At 42.6% G+C, this 20,864-nt stretch overlaps 1 protein-coding gene across 1 annotated transcript in view; it reads left to right on the plus strand.

Moving 5' to 3' along the window:
• Window positions 1-2,243: 2,243 nt before the first annotated feature.
• Window positions 2,244-20,864, plus strand: part of DPT (dermatopontin) — a 28,443-nt gene continuing 9,822 nt past the window's right edge. Inside the window, exons 1-2 of the mRNA XM_075513276.1 lie at window positions 2,244-2,641; window positions 12,476-12,601. Of these exons, the coding sequence (XP_075369391.1) occupies window positions 2,343-2,641; window positions 12,476-12,601 (425 nt within the window). The 5' untranslated portion in view covers window positions 2,244-2,342. The remainder of the gene's footprint in view (window positions 2,642-12,475; window positions 12,602-20,864) is intronic.

The raw sequence follows: 20,864 nt of genomic DNA on the forward strand, positions 1-20,864 counted from the left end.
CACTGCCACGACTGCTACAGGGAGTTGTAGTTTCACATCTCTCATGTTCACCATCTTCCCTGCACAGCTTTTTCCCCCATCCAAACCACTTCTTGATCACAGTGCAGCATGGACGTGCCACCTTATCCACTAACTGGGATCAGGCAAGGTAGACTGTATGTAGGAAGTGTCAACAGACACCTCAAAGCTTCACACGCATGTCAAAGGTAGGCAAAGGGAGACTGTGCCCTACTCTCCATAGAGCCCTCCTCCCCCTTCTCATCCCCTCTTGCCCCTGGATTTTGTGTGGGTTATGCGAGGACTCCCTTCCAAGGAATGGTTGCTTATAAGGGTTATGTGAGGTGAGGATCATATATATATGATAATGTGGTGCTTCCTGCTAAAACGTCTTCCAGAATGCCTCTCAGGCATATACAGCAGTGTGCAGTGCTCCCAGATGTTGACTACGTGTCTAAGGAAGTAAGAGGGAAAAGACATACACTATTGAGTGAGCTGAAAAACTCATGTGAGATCGTGCAGTTCAAGTCTGCGCTCTGGTGCCCATCGGATAACTATGGGTTTTTTAATCTTAAATTTCCCCTCTCTTTAGACTTTGGCTACCTGTGTCCCCTACTGTTACCTAAGATCTAGAGGAGGGCAGCTCCAAGGAAAGGGCTGTTCTGTGCTGTCTCCATAGCCCTTTTCTCCAAGCACCTGGGGCTGCTACAGCTGGAGGTGAGACACTGAGCTAGATCAGCAACTCTCAGCCGCCAGGTTCATGTGGATCTGCACTGACTGCGAGCATGGACAACTGAGATATTGCTGCACTGTGCTCCTGGCAAAGAGTTCAACCCCCACTTACAGTTTTGTCAAACAAGGCTCTGCTACAAAACAAGCCATTAGCTGAAGGCACAAAAGTGCTTGGTTGATGAGGCTGAAGGCAGCTTTTGAGATCTGGGCTGGTTAGTAAAGGCACCCGCCTCCTGGGATGCTTATGCTCCTGCAAAGCAGTGACCAGGCATCATGGGTTTGGAGATCCCTAGAGAAGAGCAAGTCCACTGTTACCCATCACAGATCTTCTTTCTGATAGTATCAGCAACAGAAGAAAAGCTCATACATGGTTTTTTTGTGCATAGACGAAATGGGGAAGAGGGATAGTGAAAAGAGTGGAGGAGAAACTTGCAGCAAGAAACAGTCCCTGGATCCTTTGCAGTGATTTCATTGGAAGAGACAGGATCTGAATCTGGAGCCGTTCCAAGGGTCACACATTTCACTAGTAACACAACATAGGCAACATATGTATATATAGACTATGTTAGATTGACTTTGGACTGTCTTACTTATTAAAACATGCTGAAGTCCCACAGTTTTCTATGGGTCAAGTACACAGATAAGTAAAGCACACCGTTCCATGCTCTCCTGAATAGGGGGTTTCCTTATGAAGAAATTATCTGAGGATGTGGCATATAAACACATTTCCAAGTGGCAAGCCAGGTTTTGAATTTGCAGCACAGCAGTTCCTCAGCAGTAGCCCCATGTTTCTAGCCCATAACTGCAAGGTAGCTTAAAGGGCCTTGCTCAAAGATTTCAACAGGCTATGGTGACACATGAAGCTTACCTCATCATAACTTGCTTATGTGCTTTATCCTCACATTAAAACATCTGCCAAGTCCACAGTTTTACAGTGCTCACACACAGTCGTAGCAAAATTAGTTCTGCATTGAAGAAGCCAATGCCCTGCTTCTCAGGGTGGGCTGTTTCCATGCCAAGCCAGAGTCTCAGTCATTTGGGCTCCACCTCCCCTCCAACCAAACCAAACCAAAATGTCTAAAGGATTTTTTACAACAGGAGCAGTGAATTCCCCCACCTTGCCCAATTCCCTTCTTTCTAGGGACTGGCAGAATCATGTCACATATTTAGGGAAAAGAGGGTGGGGACACACACACAATCACATTTTATTGCATGTTACTAATGATGGAAAAGGGCAACTTCAAATAGAGCTTTAATTTCAAATAAAGTAATTTTCAAAATTAACTGCTGTCTTGAAGATAAAAGTGGGGTATCTGTGACAGCTGTACTACAACATGTATCTTGCTCTACACAGTAGCTCTGCAGCAAGGGATCACAGATGGTTGGTGGTGGTGGAAAGACCCTGCTTTTACGGCCTGCAGACTTACTGTACTTGCAGAATTCCACCTTAAAAGTAATTGGATGTGTCTGTAACTCAGAGAAGGTTTGCTAAGCAATGACACATTGCACTTGGATCTGGAAGCATAACATCTGGAAGCCAAATGTTAGAGGCGATATAAAAGGGCCAGCCCAACAAACCAGTGGGGCATTTCTAAGCCAGGAACATCTTCAGGATGGACCTCGTCCTTCTCTGTGTGTTCCTGCCTCTGGTGGCCGTGGCACGGGGCCAGTACGGTGACTATTACTATGGTCCCTATAACTATGGAGATAATGATGAATGGGTCAACGTGTACCGGCAGGGTTTCAACTTCCAGTGCCCGCACGGGCAGGTAATCGTGGCCGTCAGGAGTGTTTTCAACAAGAAGGAAGGCTCCGACAGATTGTGGAACTACGCCTGCATGCCAGCGGCCCAGAGCCTCGGTGAGCCGACAGAGTGCTGGTGGGAAGAGATCAACAGGGCAGGAACTGAATGGTAGGATACCCCCAACCATCCCTGGAGGGCGCAGCCCTGATACCCCCTGTGGAATGCGGGTGCTAATAGTGTGGTCAGAGCAATGCAAATGCATATTAGTGCCATCATAACCAGCGGCTTCACTGCCCTGAACGACTGCCTGAGACTCATTAGTCACGATGCATGCGTGTGAGGTGATCAGCATCCCATTTGCCTTCTCTGTAGCAATTTCTTGCTGGAGGGTCTCAGTGTGCTTTAGAAATGCTGTGTCATTTGGTCACTCACAACCTCAGCTGCAAAGTGGTTCAGTCTTGCTATTGTTGTTTCACAGACGAGGAAAATGAGGCATGAACCTTCAGTGAGGAGAGGATAAAGTCCCTCTTGAAAGGCCACACATTGAATAAGTGACTAAACTGGGGAACAAATTGTAAAGCTCCTCACTTTGTCCTCCTGCTCTTATCACTAGAAAAAAAAAAATTTCTTCTCTGTATTGCACTGGCTTTTCTCTTTGTGTTTTTGTTGCTAAGCTTTTTGGCTTAGGCCCAGTCAAAGGCTGTTTTCTAGTCATGCTGGTATTACAGGAGCCAAAAATCCACACTAACGAGTGATGATGGTGGCATACATATGCATGATAACGATAGCAGAAGATCATGTTAATTTCCTAATACAGTCAGTTTTGGTTAACTAAACATTACATTTTCCATCAACCTTAGAGGCAAAGGTGATCACATTTTATGGCCACAATAATTTCCGGAAACGTGTATAGTGTTTCATGTTTAGGCAGCACATACCCAGTATTTAATTATCTTCTGATTTTTTCATGAAATGTGAAACAGTTTTGGAAAACTCTGAGTTAGAAATATTCTTTGGACAGAATGAAATGAATGCAAGAATATTTTCAAATACTTGAAATGGTTTTGTTCCAGAAATCACAATGTGATTTTTGTAGATGTCATGTTTTATGGGAATAGGTTAGCAATGAAATGTGAAGCTTCTGATTTTTAAATGATTCAAAATTTTGTTCTGAATTATTCACACTCTTTCATTTACCACGTGATGCATTCCTATGGCTGATGCAATTGCTAAGGAAAAAAAGATTGACCCTATACTTAATTTTGGAATAAGAACTGAAAAGAAAGGGGGAGGGCTGCAAAACAGGCAGAAAGAAGACACTGTAATAATCCTGGACGACTTCTTCATTCTTCATACACTGATGCAATTTCTAGTTATTGCATAGTAATTTTGAATTAGACCTTTCTATTGTTCAAAATAAAATTATTATTCTCTCTCTAAAAATCTCTGGCAGCAATTGCTCAAGTTCACTTCTCACAAACAGGATACTGTGTAAGTCTACACAGAATGTTTTCTTTTGCTATCTAACCATGGGGCCATATTCATCACCATGCTCCGTATGCTTAGCGTGACTATATCCAAGTGTATTATCTGAATCTCATTTCCCTCACCTCTTAAAAAAATCTTTCCACTTTGTCCTCTTTCTTGCCTATGTTTTTTCCTATTGCCAACCCTATCTTTTCTCCAAATGTATTTCTTTTCCAACCCCTTTTTAATGTGTTTAACTCTGTTTCACTCTCTTTCCTAGCTCTTGGAGTTATTTATTTCTTCCCTAGCTCACCTTTCCAGTCCAACATCCTTACATCTACCTGTCTTTTTTGCATAGATCTCCTTCTTTCTTTCTTCTATCTGTTTTTGGGGGAGGGAGGAATACACCAAAGTGATTAGAGAACACATACCCCCTTGCAAAGGTGAACTTGTGCTCCTAATTACTTGGGCTATTTCCATAAATCTTAGATGGCTGTGCCTGGTTGTGTTCTGCAGTTTTCTGCACCCAGGGCTGAGCTGGTTGCATCTACAGTGCTTCATGGAGAGAGGCTTGCTGTAAGCCAGTCCCTTGCTGTGCCCAGACACTGCTGCCCAAGAACCCAGCAGGCTCATCCCAGACTGGAGTGAAAGTGTGAGCCAGCAGGCAGACAGCCTGGAGTGTCTGAGTGCAAACTCAAACCTCAAATTAACATGATGGCACAGATGTAGCCTGTGGGGCCTTTGACAATCCCACATCTTCTCTTTTGGCAGTCTTACCTCTCATAGCTGCCGCTCTTTTCTCTCTCTTCCATGCCCAGCTCAGTGCTATTTGGAGCCATCCCCGATTCTAAAAAGATTCACTCAGTCATCAAGTGGGACCACAAATATGAGTCACAATCTGTATCATTAGTTCCTGTTTGGCCACCTCTGTTTCCTTGCTAATCTCCTGACGAACAAAATCTGTTGGTGAGCAATACATCATCCTCATGTCAGCTGACACGGCACTCTGCTGGACTCGCTAGTCCATTCCCCATCCGTGTAGGATGGACTGTAATATTCCTTCTTCAGCTCTGCCTCACAGGGTATTTTGTCTCACCTTGCACATCACATCCAGGGAGATTCAATGGCTTGAACCACCAGTAACTACAAAGCTGCCGAGTTTTTCCTAAAATTTAAGCTACATTTCCTCTGCTGTAATTGAGGGGTTTTATTCCTTGCCCTATCTTAACTGAGTAATGAGAAAAAGCACACTGCATCCTTTGTAAAATCTCTTTAACTTATTAATAGGTAGCAGCTATGTCTTTCCCTCACCCATGCACCTTCACCCATGCTTTGCTTTCAGGCTGAACACATCTCCGTTCTTCTAGTTCTCCCTTGGAAGTTTTATATTCCAACATCCTAAGCAAGCACTGATCATATGTACAGCTCTCCTCTGAATTCCCTCCAGCTTCTCAGCCATGTCCCAGAAACTCTAGTCTGGCAGAAACACCAAAAAATGACCTCTGATAAATGATGTTTATGGCGTTTCGCAAATCACCATTCCTGACTGTTGTGCAGCTGCACAACAGAGACAACCCCAAGAGAGGTTTCTTTAGAAAAGACAACAAACCAAGAAAAGCTTTAGAGAGAAAATGAAGTGGGAATATAAAGCAGAGAGAAGAAAGAGTCTCCAACTCATTATTTCCTTTGGCTGTTAGCACTGGTGGCGAAATGGCAGAAAAGGATGTGGGGAGCTTAAGGATAGGAGAGTTGGGGGGAGTGGAGGGCAGGAGGGAACCACTGGCAGAGCTGGTTTAGGCAAGTTTGCTTCCTACACTAACACTAGGTGTTATATGGACTTCTAGGATTAAACCGGTAAGACTTTGCGTCTTACAGATATGAAAAAATTATTCAACAGAAAGAGGGCAATGACGTAGATCCACATTAGGCATCTGATGACAATGCCTAGCTTCTGATCTCTGCCCCCTTCCAGAGTCGATGAAGAGAAACAGGTACTCTAAGAACTGCTTTCTGGGGCACCCCATCTCTCTCCAGAAGCAGACTCATGAAGACCAATCACCTCTGACAGTTGCCTAGAATTACCTGCTGGCATTTCAGAATACATCTAACTATAGGTGCTTCGCTTAATAAATGCATCCCTGAAGTTAAGCGTATGTGTACATACACTTCTGAAGAGAGCATGTTCTTTTGTGTTTTGCTGAACAGACATGAGAAGCCTGTGAACATGTTACAAGACTCAGGGAAAATTTTGGCAATAGATTGGATCAGATGACCAAGGATGCTTTCTTAGCTTCATTAATTTGTGAATACGTTTAAAGTTAAGTATGTGTACAAAGGCTTTGTGGAATCTGTCCCAACACCTTATTCCTGCAGAGGCTATCTGCTAACCAAGATGCTATTCAATGTAGGGAGCAGAATTTGTTCCTGGATAATTTGGAAATACTCATGTCTGGAGCAGGGAAAAGTCTTCAGGACATCCCCTGATTCTACACAGTCCTTCTAATTATTTGTATGCTGCAACATCTCAAGGAATCCTGCCTTTTCAGACAGAATAAAGTTCATGTTTTTAGTTCCATTTGTACTGGAGGAAGTTTGACCTTGGGTAAATATTCACCACCTAAGAAAAGGTAAGGTCTGAGTAGGTGCTGGTGAGACTGTTCTTCACTGCTTCGCTGAATACTACAGAGTTGTCTCTACAGACCAGTCTTTGAACAAGGTACTTAAGAAAAACTATTTTTCTTACTTGAAAGTGATTGTACCAAAGGACAGGGATCAAACAAACAAACAAACAAAAGCTTGCAAGTGAAAGACAAGCATTTTCTTCCTTCCAGGAGAAAATGTTTGGTTTACACTACATAGTAGAGATGGAACCGTGCCATATCCCCAATATACTCCCAGTTACCCATAAGGCACAAAGCAGAAACATTTCCAGCCAAGTGGTATTTAATGCACGTTTATTGCCTCTTTTCCTTGTTTAGACTTCTGAGAAAGTGTTTGGATAGGACTTGGAAAAAACAGATATCTAGGTTCTCCCTCCCCACTCCCATTCTCACTCTCCTTTGCCTTCTCTTTAAGAGCACAAACACACACACATGCAGATCCTTGAAGTAGGCACACAACCCTATTTCCCGCAAACTGGGCGCAAAGACAGACTCATGAGCAAAGGAAGTGTCTGCAGGAGCCTCCTGTTCAGGCACTGGCAGCACACCCCACTACATCTGCAAGGAACTGTTTTTGTTCTCACTCTCTGACCAATCCCAAGTCTCAAATCTGAGGCTGTATTACCCAAACCCAATAATCAAGCTGCCCTTTCAAAACATTCCCATTTGTGCTATCTACGCAAACAAGTTAATTTTCTTCAAAGCCCGAGGTTTATGTTAAAGGGATGGTAGCACTACAAGCTCTTCGCACAGCTGCAATGGACTGAGTCCAGTGGGAGCATCTGAGGAGAAGAGGGGCGTTTCTCTAGATAGGGAGGCCTCATCAGCGAATGTCAGGAAGAAATCAACAGGGTGAATAGGACCTTGCCTTCCCTTTGGGCAGGGAGGAGAAAGAAAGTCATCACTGACCCCTAAATGAAAGAAAAAGATAGCTGAAGATGATAGTGAGGTTGCCTTTGATATGTGGAAGTCATGACAGATAGTGAAGACTCCTCATAGAAGTGGCCACTGGGGACTGGCATGGCCTAATCAAACACTGAAAAGTCGTTCCCTTGGTCTGAGTGCCAGTGTTTCAAGTGTCCTGAGCCTGCCCTCACCCACTTATCTCTCCCTACTCATCTGTAACAGACTGACCATTAAATTATCTTTCATCATGCAACTAACCAAATTACACAGAGGGAAGACACTCCACAAAAATAACTCAGGAGAGCAGGACATGGCCTCCCCTCTGCAGCTGTACCAAAAGGAAATTAAGTTTTGGATATTGAAAGTAACAGGTTTTGGTGAAACAACTCCCCAGGAAAACAGTCAATCTAATGTCTCGTTAAAAAATGCCTCCCACACTCTAACCGTGGCCTTACTGGCTGCATGAGGTTAGGCCACCTCTCTCCGTATTCACTCCAGGGAGCACTGCAGATGAAAGCATGCAGTGTTATTTCTACTGGGTCAGTTTGCCACGTCTGACATATCTCCATAATACATAGATTCATTCTGCTGTGACAGGCTCTAGAGAGATAGTTTCCAAGTAATTAATGATGCAAGTTTTACAGAAGCCATCTGCTCTACAGCAAAACAGTGGGTTTTTTTTGAAGTACATAGGATGACACTCTCAGGTTACCCTGTTATAAGGAACAAATCACCCTTAATGCAGCATGAGCCAGTGACTACTGAGCACTGTGTGTTTCCAGAGAGCTTTAGGGAGTGCTACCCAGTCAGTGTGGCAGGGGCTCAATGCAGGCTCTAACAGCACCACTTACTGCATCTTGACTTGGGCTTCCCTGAGTGCATTTGTAGTGAACAGGCTTCCTCTTTGGGTTGTCATCCTCAGGACAACATGCTGCTCAGGCTAATTCCTGACGTATCTGAGGGACAGGGGGCCTCGGAGACAGGTTTACAACACAGCACCAGCATCAGATGGGGCACAACACTCTGGGGCTTTGTCTAACAAAGAGCAAAAATAAGAGGTAGGCATAATTATGAAGTGTCACCACAATTGGTGCCATTGCTCAAAACAATTATATTGTTGCAAGCAATATTTGTCTTCAGTCTGGCAGGCAACTGTTGAGTCAATGAGGTACACACTTGGTCGCTGAGGCTATATCAACATTTGCAAATAATGTGGTACAATTTAAGTGGATCTGTAGTGTGAAACAGTTCGTGCATGGACCCAAAATCCACATATGCATTTTGAGTGGGTTTGTTTCAAACCAGCTCTAGTTTGGTCTCACAGATAAAAGCTCATTGGTGAACAAGGAAAGCAGTCCTGACCTGAACTAAACCAGTAACATGGATGCACACTTTGGTTGCTTGCCATGACAGAACTCAGCTGTACAACACTCATTAACCAGTTCAGAAGAAGATTTGGTAAAGGAGAGGCTTTTCACAGCAATTGCAGCAGGCCAGGAAAGTCTCAGCTACCATATCCCTGTTACTACACAGAACTCCTCCCAAAATAGGGCTGTATAGTTTACTTACTTTCTATGAAACACTGCAGTCATTTCCAACAGATGTAAACGAGGGAAAGGAAAGGCAAATTCCCATTCAGCAGCACCTGACCTTCACTACCAAAAATCTTTCCACTCCCCCACCTACCAGCCAGCTCACCTCCTCTTCTCCCAGTACCAGATCCAAAAGGCAACTCTTCATGCATCGCAACTTGGGCCAACTAGAAAACCAAAACATCCTATGCTTTGCCAAGTTTAATCCCACACAGTCCCAGCCGGTTTCTCATGCTCTTCTGCATTCACCTTCTAAGAGGTATCTTCCTCTCTTCTTAGCAGTGTCAGGATTTCATGAGTGAGAAGAACCCAGTGACATTAACTCTGAATACTGAATTATCCTCTATAACAAAAGGGCTACAGATTGGGTCTAGTAAAAAAGGCATTTTTTTTACTTGGCCATAAATCAAAGGTCTTGAATGACTAGTTTTATTCACCATGCTGGTTTGCAGGATCTGCTGTGACAGGAGTAGTGAATTCAACAGAGAAGGAAGAAATCCTCACATATTAAGTGTTGTTTTCAGATTAGTGCATAGAGTATCTGACTAAAAAGGTGTGTGGGGAGGGGTTATTTGTTTCCCTTAAAGAACTACTTTCTGCTTGTAGGAAAGAGGCCAACTGGGAAAAGGAAAGAGAAGAAAAGATTTTATATGAGCTCACAAATAAGCACTCCAATTTCTGAGAGCCTCTCTTCATTTTTGGAGGAATATCTGGATTTGACTTGAAAATTAGAAAGATCAGGGGAAAAAAAATCTTGTGTTATCTCAAAGCTAAAGAAAAGCACTTCAACACCACTATTATCTTTCTTTCGCTGAACCCAATATTGAGCTTGAATAACAGTTTGCAGGACTTTGTCTGTATGAGACAGAAGTAGAGAGGGAGAAGTGAATATAAGCTTAGAAGTATATTTTAAATTTTACTTCGAATGTTTTTAAAATAAAATGGCAATTTCATTATAAGACATGACTTACATCCAGTTTTACTCTCCATCTAAGAAACTAATTTTTAAGACAACTCCTAATATTATTTTATTTTTAAACAAACTTTTCTTGAGAAGATAGAATCAGGGTCAAAAATAACCAAACCTTCCTAAAGTTTGGTGCCCAAATATGTACACATGTAAACATAGGAGTGTTATGTTAGCTAGATTTTTTCAATCCACTGTAGAGAGAGGAGTCCATCAGTGATGTCTCTCTCAAGATGAATCTTTCCATCAAAACCAGAGTTTATTAGAAGAGGTGTCAAGAAAATAAAAACTGTTGTAGGGCAAAGAGAGCAGGAAAGAGGGCAGGACTTCCCAGACTGAATGTGAGCAGGTGGGGAGAGAAAAAGAGAAGGAAGAACCTCCCGCAAAGATGAGTTTGGGCAGGAATATCAGATGCTGATTGGTGGGGATGGGAAATTGCAGGGCAATGCCCAGCCTCTGAGAGGAACTGCAAAGGAAAAGGAAGAACAAAATGCTCCCGTTATTGCACCTATGCAAAAGAGCTGGAAAATCTCCCAGGGGCACAAGGACTTGAGCAGTGGAAATGCATGTAATGGGGAAGGGGGAAGAGGCAGAAGAAAATGAAGAGACACAAGTTTGGTTCTACTTTACACGGATTAATCCAGAAAAGTGCTCATCTTGCAACAGGTACAACCATTCCTTATATTTCTGTGTATCAACCTTTCTTCCATCAGGGTAACACCAATCATCTGCAGCTATCCAATATGTTTACACAGAGTCTTAGCCATATGTTCCCATGGCCTATGTGCCAGAAAACAGAGCAACTTCCTATCAAAGTCCTGCTGAAATCCTCTGAGTGCGAGCCAAACTGCCTTACTTGGTGTGATACCATAGCAACTCAGAGTCCCCATCATTGCTTAACTCTGAAGGTCCTCGGAAGAGTCTCACAAAGCACAGCAACTATGTGTGGCCCCAGCAATGTGGGAGATGCGGGGATACAAACAAATATAAATAATCTTGTCTTAACAACAGAACACGGTGGAAGGGACATACAGAAGAGACCCCTGCTTCAAAGGAGGAAGCTGAAAGTTAGGCAGAGGAATTCATCCCTGTAGTCATCAAAATTGATCAGTTTTTCAGCTTTTGCATACAAACACTTGAGCCTCACGCTTTGCGAGTACTAACACCTGTATGCACAAGTGAATGACTTTCCAAACACCAAACTCTGCTAGACGATGTGGTTTCCCTTCTGGGAACTCCAGGCTCATTGAAATAAACAATGAGGTCACTGAATGAAACTAGGGGAAAATTTTGGTATTTGTTAATCATAAAGTTACTTCTGAAAGTGTCTTTTGGATATATCGACGTATTTGATTTTACGGTATCGCAAGGAAGGTTTGCTACAGCTTGAGGCTGCCAGTTTTCCTTGATGAGGGAAAAAGAAAGAAAAGGAAATGGAAGAAACTGAATTCCTGGAATTTTCTCCACTAGGGAAACAATGAGGCTAGGAGGATGCTTGAGAGAATGAGCACTCAACAGCTGAGTTACTGAGCTGTCTGTTTTCACGCTCTCCTTGTCTTTAGTCTCCAAGAAGCAAGCTATTCAAACTGATTATCGCTTGAATTACTTCTGGTATCAGTGTCCAGATGCTTTCAGGGTGTACAGAAAGCAGCATATATCTGCGTGCTTAGAGACCATGTCTATTCTACTTGAAGGCAGCGATTTACCTGTATGACACAATTCCTGAGTACACAGAAAGCATGAAGCAGCAGATTTTTCTTTTCAAAATCCAGTCATAAAAGTTACGTGAGTCTTATAATTTCATAACATCTGAGTCTCAGTTTTCCTCATGTGATTGTTATCAAATCATGATTTCATCACTAGCCTATAATGTTTTGAATTAAGAGTGCCTTCTCCTGGAGACAGGTAATTGAGAAAGAAATAAAATAAAATAAATTGCTGACCTTCTCTCATAAAAGTGTTTCTAAGGCTTCTTTTTTGTAGAGAAGCAGTTGAAAAAATTACTCCAGTGAAGCCCAAATGCTCAAATACCAACAGTATAGATAAAGATAAAAGTATTAATGGATTATTTTTAAGTCAGTCTCATGATTTGTAAACAGTTGAGAATGTCAACACCAGAACAATCTTCTTGCCTGATTAGCATACTGGAATGATTAAATACTTAAAAACAGTTTAAATAGTTTTAAGTGTAACATAAATGTTAAGATATTATTAGTTAACTATTGCTGTCTTCTTATACATAATGGTTGCTCAATACACAGCAAGTGCATACAGTGCTTCTCAATACAAAGCCAAACCCTTAGCTTCCACCCTGAATCAAAATTTTTAATGCTGTTTTCAGAAATGCTTGAAACTATCAGGGAATCTAATATCATGTTTTCCTTATGTGTTCTCTTCTTCCTCCTCTTAGGTATCAAACCTGCTCAAACAATGGGCTGGTGGCTGGTTTCCAGAGTCAGTATTTTCCATCTGTGCTTGACCGTGAATGGCAATTTTACTGCTGCCGCTATAGCCGGAGATGCCCGTATTCATGCTGGTGAGTTCAAGCAGAAACCAAACCTGTTAGCCTCTTTTCCCCAGCAGTCCCTATAAATCTCTTTGTCTGCTTGGCCTGTCAAAAACCTTGTCTAAGAAAAAGTTAACTGTGTTTTATGGGGCTAAGCAAGTTATTTCCAGTCTGGTAACAGGATTCTTGAGGATCCATGGTAAGGGAAGAGAATGAGGGCACAGTTACGCTGAACAGCGCAACACATTAGCTAGCCCTAGATGAACAGGTCTGGATACCAGCAGCAGCCTAGCTATGCTGGAAACCATGACAGAAGTCTCCAAAGTGGAATGACATTTCAAAGGTGGTGATATAGCTCCCACTATAAATCCAGCCCATTTACAGGAGTAGGAGCATCTCTGTGCTACGCAATTGTGCCACAATGACTTACAGGAGTGAACTTACTGCTAGTTACCTCAGAAAAAATATCCTCTGGCTGACAACTTGGGATTTTTGTATTTGTAGTGCATACAACTTGCTCCCTCTCTCAAGGGTGTTGGAAGACCAAAGTCGAAATGAGCTACTGGTCATAGTCCAAACCTAAAAAAAAAGGTGGCCTCACCTCAACACAGTATCACAACTGGTGCTGGCAACCTCACAGAGGCTACGGAAAAATGAGCCACACATCCCAGGCTTCCCTGTGTCCCCAGGTGTGGTTTCTCTAAACTGAGATGGAAGCACAGTAGCAGACTGTGTAGAGAAAGCTCATATTGCTCCTGTCCATTCTTTGTAACAGAACTCATGATTTTACACTCGAGGGCTATTAATCCAGCTATTCTCACCGATACAAAGAATAACCAGCCTGCACTTTAAAAAAAAAAAAAAGGAAGAAAATAGGGGGAAAAAATCTGTGCTCCAATCTTTGTTTCCAGAACTCAGCTTTGAAGTAAACTTCCCACTGAGATGCATACAAACTGTTTACATGCCCGTTGGTCTTACTTGTCTGGCTGGCTACTGGCCAAACACAACAGCAGTGCCTTGCTTTGCATCCTTCAGTCTCCTTGCAGCCACGAGGAAAAGAAATGGGGTTTTATTATTATTTTTAAATATTTTAAATGACAGGAACTCTGTAACAAAGTCTTTGAACATTTTTCTGCCCCCTTTCCAGCCTACACTGCCTACGGATGTTCTCTGCCTGGGGGTTTATTTACATACCTGCCCAGGCTCTTCCTTCTGAGGGAAACTCACTCTAACTTTTAAGCAGTTCTTCCAATCTCTCTTACTCCTCTAATATTGCATGTATTTTCAGAGAGACAACAGAAATCTTCTCTGACCTCTTTTGTTGTTGACAGTTCTGCTTTCCTCAGACGTTGTCTTGACAACTGGGAACAGCTTTGCCTCTGCCTTGCAAATTGCCATTCAGAGTAATGCAAATCCTAATGTAAATGTTTGGGGTTACTGATGTCTTGGGTTTCCATCCCAGCTGCACACAGACTCCTATACTGCCCTTCTGTTTCCAACAGTGACAATACTCCATTTTTTATGGTTGGAAAATAATATAGTTCAGCTGCTACTGTCTTTCCATGCAGAAAAGGCAGCATTTCAAAGGCAGGTGAAGCATTTCTCCCTCTAAGCAGGGTAGAAATCCCATGCGCTCATGTTCTTCTGGGAGGAGAGAGCTATAAAACCTCTGGGAAGACCTGTCACCTGGCTTGTGAAAAGCTTCTGGTGCACAGTTTGTGATTATGGGTTCATTATAAAACCATTTTGTACCCTGTATTACCAGGCTCAGTCACTCCATCTGGAGCCCAGTTTGTTCTGTTCAAGCTACTGGCCTATCTTGACACTTCATAGGCACTCTCACCCTGGATAGTCTCTCATACAGTTTCTTCTACTTGAGAGCCTTCTTTGACCTTACTCTCTTGAAGTGCCTCCTTACAATATATTTCTTCCAATGTTTTTTAAGCTCTCATTCTGCCTTTGGAGTTAGCAAAGTAGATGCAAGCTCTTTCTACATACAGTTATCCAAGTTAGGATGTTATGGTCTGGATGGACAGTCAACTAGATGGGTAAAAACTGGTGGTTTAACAGGCTCAGAGAGTAGTGGTTAAGGGGTGATATCCTGCCTGGGTGCCCAGTACGAGCAGAGCACTGTAACTAATGGTCTACTGTGGGACCTGTCCTGCTTAACATCTTTATCAATGACCTTGAGGACGCAACAGAGCACACTCTCGCCAAGTTTGCACATGACACCAAAGTCGGGAGAACAGCTGATAGGCTTGAGGGCAGGACTGCTGTTCACAAGGATATAAAGAAAACCTTTTCCTCTACGAGGACAGTGAGACAGTAGAGCGGGTTGCCCGGTGAGGCTGTGCAGGCTCCATCCTTGGAGGTTTTCAAGTCTCAACTGAATAAAGCCCTGAGCAGCCTGGTTGGACCTCGCCTGCTTTGAGCAGGTGGCTGTACCAGAGACCTCTTGAGGTCCCTTTCTTTCCAAATAGGACTCCTCTGCTGGAGGGCCCACACCATGCAGCTAAACTCTCCTCTCCAAAACAGTGGTCTCCTGCCTACTGTCTGCTGGGAATGGTTTCTTTTCTGTTTTATTCCCTTTATGCTGTCTAGACAGTGTCTGGGAGAGTGCTAGTTGTTATGCTAATATAAAAGCAACATGATGCTTTGGGCCCACTTTTACTACTACAGATGTGACTTGTCTGAATTGTTAAACTTCAGTGTACAGCAACTAAACTTCCCATTCCCTCAGCCCAGGAGATCTCACTCACAACTTCACTTTCATCGGCATTTCCAAGTTATCGTCACAAAACCTTGTTCACACATCACACTTCTGGTCTGTATCTTGCATTCTGTTTAAGATGCATTTGACAGAGAGAATGTGTTTTCTAAACAATCTCCAAAGCAGTTCTGGGCTACCATGGCTAGGACCTCAAAATGTATATGCATATAAGACACAATAAAATTATATGTGTGTATACAGTATCATTATTTATCACAGTTTCTGTCCCAACCTATAATGGTATTTATTCTGTTCCAGAAACTAGCTGTCAATAAACTACCTGTGGAGAAATGGCTATTAACATGCTGCTGACTCCTATTTCTTGGTTGAAGCAGTTTAATTTCATGCAAAAGCATCTATTAGTATATGACCATGTGGAAAAGTAATACCAGGAAAATATGTAACGACTGTGGTGCCTCATGGATCATGCGTGACACATAGGAAAATCCACATTCAAAGTCAATCCACCTTGCAGAATTTCTCAGCAGCCTTGAATTTTAATGTGCAATGAATCCTTCATTATGAAACCAAATATGGGCAGAAAGGCATTTTTAAGAAAACTGACAATACTGAGGCGCAACAAAACTCTTTGGTTTAAATTAACTCTCACCTTGGCTGTTTGATGCCTTCCTCTTCCAGTTGTGTCCGTACAGAGCTCTCTGGCAAATATAAAAGCAGTAAGACAGCTGATCCTTATGCCATGGCTTCTCTTGGCTCTTCTTCTTCAGGACTACATTCCTCCTGAAGTGAGCTGGTCTTCCCTACAATGAATAAAGACAGGTTTTCCCCATGTATATGAGCCATGCAAATGGTTTGTTAGAATTTGACCCGGTTTTTACAGCTCAAACATTCCTGTGTTTTTTGAGTCCTGCTAATACTTATTGGAATACTAATTTATGACAGCATCATGCTGACTGAAACCCCCACTTAAACACTTTGCTTAACTTAAGAACATGGTTAAAGCCAAATATATGCTTAAGGACTTTGCTGGGTAGCATCTATATCCTTACTTTTAGAGCCCAGCAGTTCTGTTTTACAGCTCATCTTCTCATGATTAATTCCCAGTTTACCTGTACACTAAGCCCATACTGAAAATAAATATACTAATCTTTTCCAGTCTCATAGTTTTGCACTTGCTATTTTTAATTTTTTTACAAGTACTTTGTTTCCTTCCTCACCATGCCAAGTCTTGTCATGGATTCTGCACATTTTTACCATACTGAAAATAATTAACATTCCTCACAGGAGGCAGAAAAGCTCCCATTATTTTACCTGGCTAGGGAATGCTACCACAGTAAAATAAACTGTGTGCTGATTCGAACCATAAAGGAAGCAAATCCATCGCAGATGCAGAGACAGTGTTATTAAGTGGTCCCATTAGAGCTCAGATTTTTCTCTTTGCCAGGAAATTGAAAGCTTGACTCCATACTCTCAAAAGCAAACACATGTCACAGAGCAGCCCTGTGTCTGCACAGACTGTTTATGACTGTTTCCCCTCTCCAAACAACCAGCAGTCCAAGTGCCAGAAGGTCTGTCTGGAGCTGTGGCTGCTCTCTGTCACGGTGACATTGTCCAGGCAACTATTACATTTTCCAAGAGTTATGGGGCTTAAAGAACTTATTTGTTTTCTTGACTCAACCTGCCACCAAAGCCATATTGGAACTGATGAGATCCTATACAGGTTTCTCAGAGATTACCAACAGCAGAGCTATAAATCCAGGAGGTGAACTCAGAATAGATGCAGTGGAAACATGCACTTCTGGGCAACCCAATTCCCCTCCCCTCTTTTTTTTTTTTAAAAAAAAAGGTATTTAACTGATTTTTTTTACATCCCAGCAAATACAACCTTACAGTTCAATCTCCAGGACCATCTTTCAGAGACATCTTAGGAGAAAAAGATTTGTTTAATATTGGAAACCTGGCTAATGTTATTTCAGACATGCCTTTCTTGAGGAACAGGCATAAGGTGCCCTGAGCTCTCTGCTGCTGCTTGCATCTGTATTGCACTAGCGCATGTAGGCCTCCAAGTAGAACTGTGGTCCCACTGTGTTGGCCTCACGGCTCTTCAGTCCTGTGAGAGTTTGTGGTTTTCACTACAACACAGTGGAAACAGAAGGGCAGTGATGTGTCTAGGCGAATCTATGATCTCACAGCCTGGAGCCTGAACTCAATCCAGAAACGCACATGAGAAAACTGCTCATCTCTAGAGCAGCTCCAGGACACTTCTAGTTCCTTGGCAGCCCAGCAATCTGGGATCTATACTGGGAGCATTGGCAGAATTTCTGTAGACAGTTTACTAGGACCTTATTTGGCTTTTCAGCATAGTATGCTTTTTAAAAGGGGATGCCTGCTGTCTTCCAGCTGGAGGAAGAATTGAAATTTATTAAAGGGGCACAAAATTCCTATGTTCACTGAATGTAACATGCAGGCTCATGGCTCTTGAAACAAAATTCTCCTTTAGGAGAGCCATATTCTTGGAGCTTTTGTAAATAACATCTGAAATGGTAAGGCCATTCAAGGGACACTCCTTGTCCTCAAAGGTCAGAAAGTTAATGTCAAAGCTTATGTTTTCTTCTTGAAATGGAACAGCTCCTTCTTTTGGCTGTGGCATCGTTAGAGGAAGAGTTCAACAGCAAAGAGGAAAATGAAGGTTAAAGAGGAGCCATTCATCTTGTTAGCACTGTAGTTGCACAAGAAGTGAAAAGTGTAAAGCACTCCGAAACAACGTACTTAGTAGCAGGGAATAAGTATATTCAACAGTTGGAGCAGGAAACCACGAGCTCTACTACTCACTGTCTTTGATATTTTAAAAGACTCATTTCTTTTGTCTGCTTGATATCTGAAGGCAAGGCATACCCACAGTTCCCATCTACTTCTCTAAGGGGTGGGCTGTACAATACTAATAAGGCCATTGGTGTGACTCAATCTTCTTATCGGTAAAAAATAGACTCATGATAACTATTTCTGAAGTAAATCATTAAAAGAGTGCTAGGGATCACTGTAGATTAGTAAAAAAACATTCTTCTCAGTGCTAAATGAGTAACTGTGATTTCTATTAATCTCTAACATAGTAAATCTTCACGATGGAAAATAAACAACATTACTACTTTCAGACTAAAATAATAACAACAGTAATCCTGTTAAAGATGTAATGCCTTTTTTCAATGTTTCCTGCCCTGAGCAAGATTTATAGGATTATAGTAAAGTACATTAGAAAAACAGGGGGATGGGTGGGGCAGTGCAAACCAGTCAGGAGATAAACCATCCCACATCAACTCTATACCAGCTAAAAACCCCATTCTGAAAACACTTTTTTCTGTCAGGTTTTCCTGCTCTCCCCCACACATGCCAAACCACTTATATCCCTTCTCACAAGCTTTTCTTTCCCAGTCTTTAATGTAGAATTACCTGCTTTCTCCTCTCTTGACAATGCAACTAGTGCTCCAAGTCTCTTGTGTCCAAACACCATACACTTGATACTAACCTGAAATGGATTTCCAAAGCCAAAGTAGAATTCCTCTGTTTTCTGTATTAATTCTGGCAAATAAGATTGAAAAGACTACCACTTGCTAAAGGTCTCACATAACTATTTTCTCCCCTATGAGTCCTTCCCCAAACTTAACACCTATGTGCATATCTGGGTTTAGTAAACAATCCCACTAAATGCACCCTGCAAGCCCCTGCACAGATCCTCTGCCTCCTCAGGGTTTGTTTGGCACCAAATTACTTAGTGCCTAGGTCCCGCAACCAGTATAACCCAGGTCTTCTCACAGCTGCTTTGCAAGCCTCTCTTCTAGGGCTTTCCCTCATGTACCCTCTCAGACACCTCAAGCACCACAGCTTGGACCTAGAGGCCTTAGAGCACCCCAAACGACAGCAGCAACTTTGTCTCAGCACTTGGCAATTCCCAAGCTCCTCACTGCTCCCCTAGCCCAGTTTTCTTTGCTAAGAGGTCAATGCCAGAAGTGCTTACAGGGCCCTCGTGCAGGTTGCTGTGGATGGCTCTCCCCAAATCGGTCTTGCCCTTGGGCTTGGACTCCTTGCAGTCCAGACTCCCGTGGGCAAGCAAATCCTCACCAACTAGGGCAGAAAGTGTCTCTCACTTCTTTCATGAATCCCCTCAGGTATAAACCATACCCTGCCACACGTGGCTCATAAATGCTACCATGTTTATAATAAATTACCTGTCTGTAGGGCCCTGGTAGGTGGTTCACAGTTGATATGCAGTTGATATGCATTAGAGAGTAAAACACTTAATATTTTCAGTTAAGCACTTGATAATAAGGTTACACACCAAGCTACAACAAATGCTGAGGGAACCACTGTCCTGTGCCTGGCAGACCACTTTGAAAAGAGCCTTAATGGCTGAGTTAAATGACCTTTCTCCCCTCCATGATGAGAAAAGCAAGTACTGAATATCCCTATGCGTTAAACACTAGAGCATCTCTCAGTGCAGATGCATTTTGTGTGACTTATCCCCAGGATTCCAAAAATGGGGATAATAGAGAAGGGCTGGGTAACACCACAGAGCCCTGCTCTGGACAACCAATTGCATTTCCTTCTAAAGGATACAGCACAGTCCGGATGACCTTGAGATGCATGGGCTTAAGGGAACAGTTTCATAAATGAGTACAGCAAACATCAAAGAGAACTGAATTAGACAGACAGACCACACAGACCCAAGTGAACTTGAACATTGCTGTCATAGCACTATTTATAATTTTTCTCTCCAGAACAAAAGGAGTCAGTAGGCATCTGTCTATGTAACAAGACAAACCTCAGAGCAGCTCAAGTCCCCATATCATTTACTTTCAGTAATTGCATATATTTGCTTTTCGAACATTTCTTAGCAGAGGAGCCTTAAGAGGCTGAATGGTAATGTGAAGAAGTTAGTAGAGAGGGAGGGGGAGATGACAGCAGGCAGAAAGAAAAGAGAAGGAAACTAAATGAAGGCTCCCTACTGCATCCATTCACTTTAGAATAACACTGCCTGCTTCTGTGAAAGGTCTGTGAGACCCTTCACAGTAATTCAGGAGCTTGTCATCAGATTTACTTTTCAACTGAAAGGCTCATGAAACAAGTTCAAAGAACTGACTCTGAGTAGAGCTGAAAGCAGCTTTCTAACCTTGTGTTTTGCACAGTCTCATCTGCCCAGCACATAGTGCTGGTCAAGATTACAGAATATTTTCCTTGCTAAATGCCAAACTGATGTTATGAAACACATTTGGCGAAGCATATATAAACACACACCTTAGTGTTTTCTCATTATAATAGCCCAAAAAAGCCCCAAAACCTGGAGCTGATGGGGGAATGCAAAATGAAATCCTGGTCCATAGCTGGTCTTCATGCCACATGTTTTAAAAACCTGCTGTGACCCAGGAATCTTCAAAGATGTGCTATCAGACACTCAGGCTACAAATTAGTAAACTAAATATGGGGACTGTCCTCTAGCAGAGGAAGCAGCCGCGCTATTAAACTTTCTTACCCTCCAAAACAGGATGTCCACATTCTGCCTGTGAGGAA

This window comes from Mycteria americana, chromosome 1 (assembly GCF_035582795.1).
Source record: "Mycteria americana isolate JAX WOST 10 ecotype Jacksonville Zoo and Gardens chromosome 1, USCA_MyAme_1.0, whole genome shotgun sequence".
NCBI classification, from domain to species: domain Eukaryota; kingdom Metazoa; phylum Chordata; class Aves; order Ciconiiformes; family Ciconiidae; genus Mycteria; species Mycteria americana.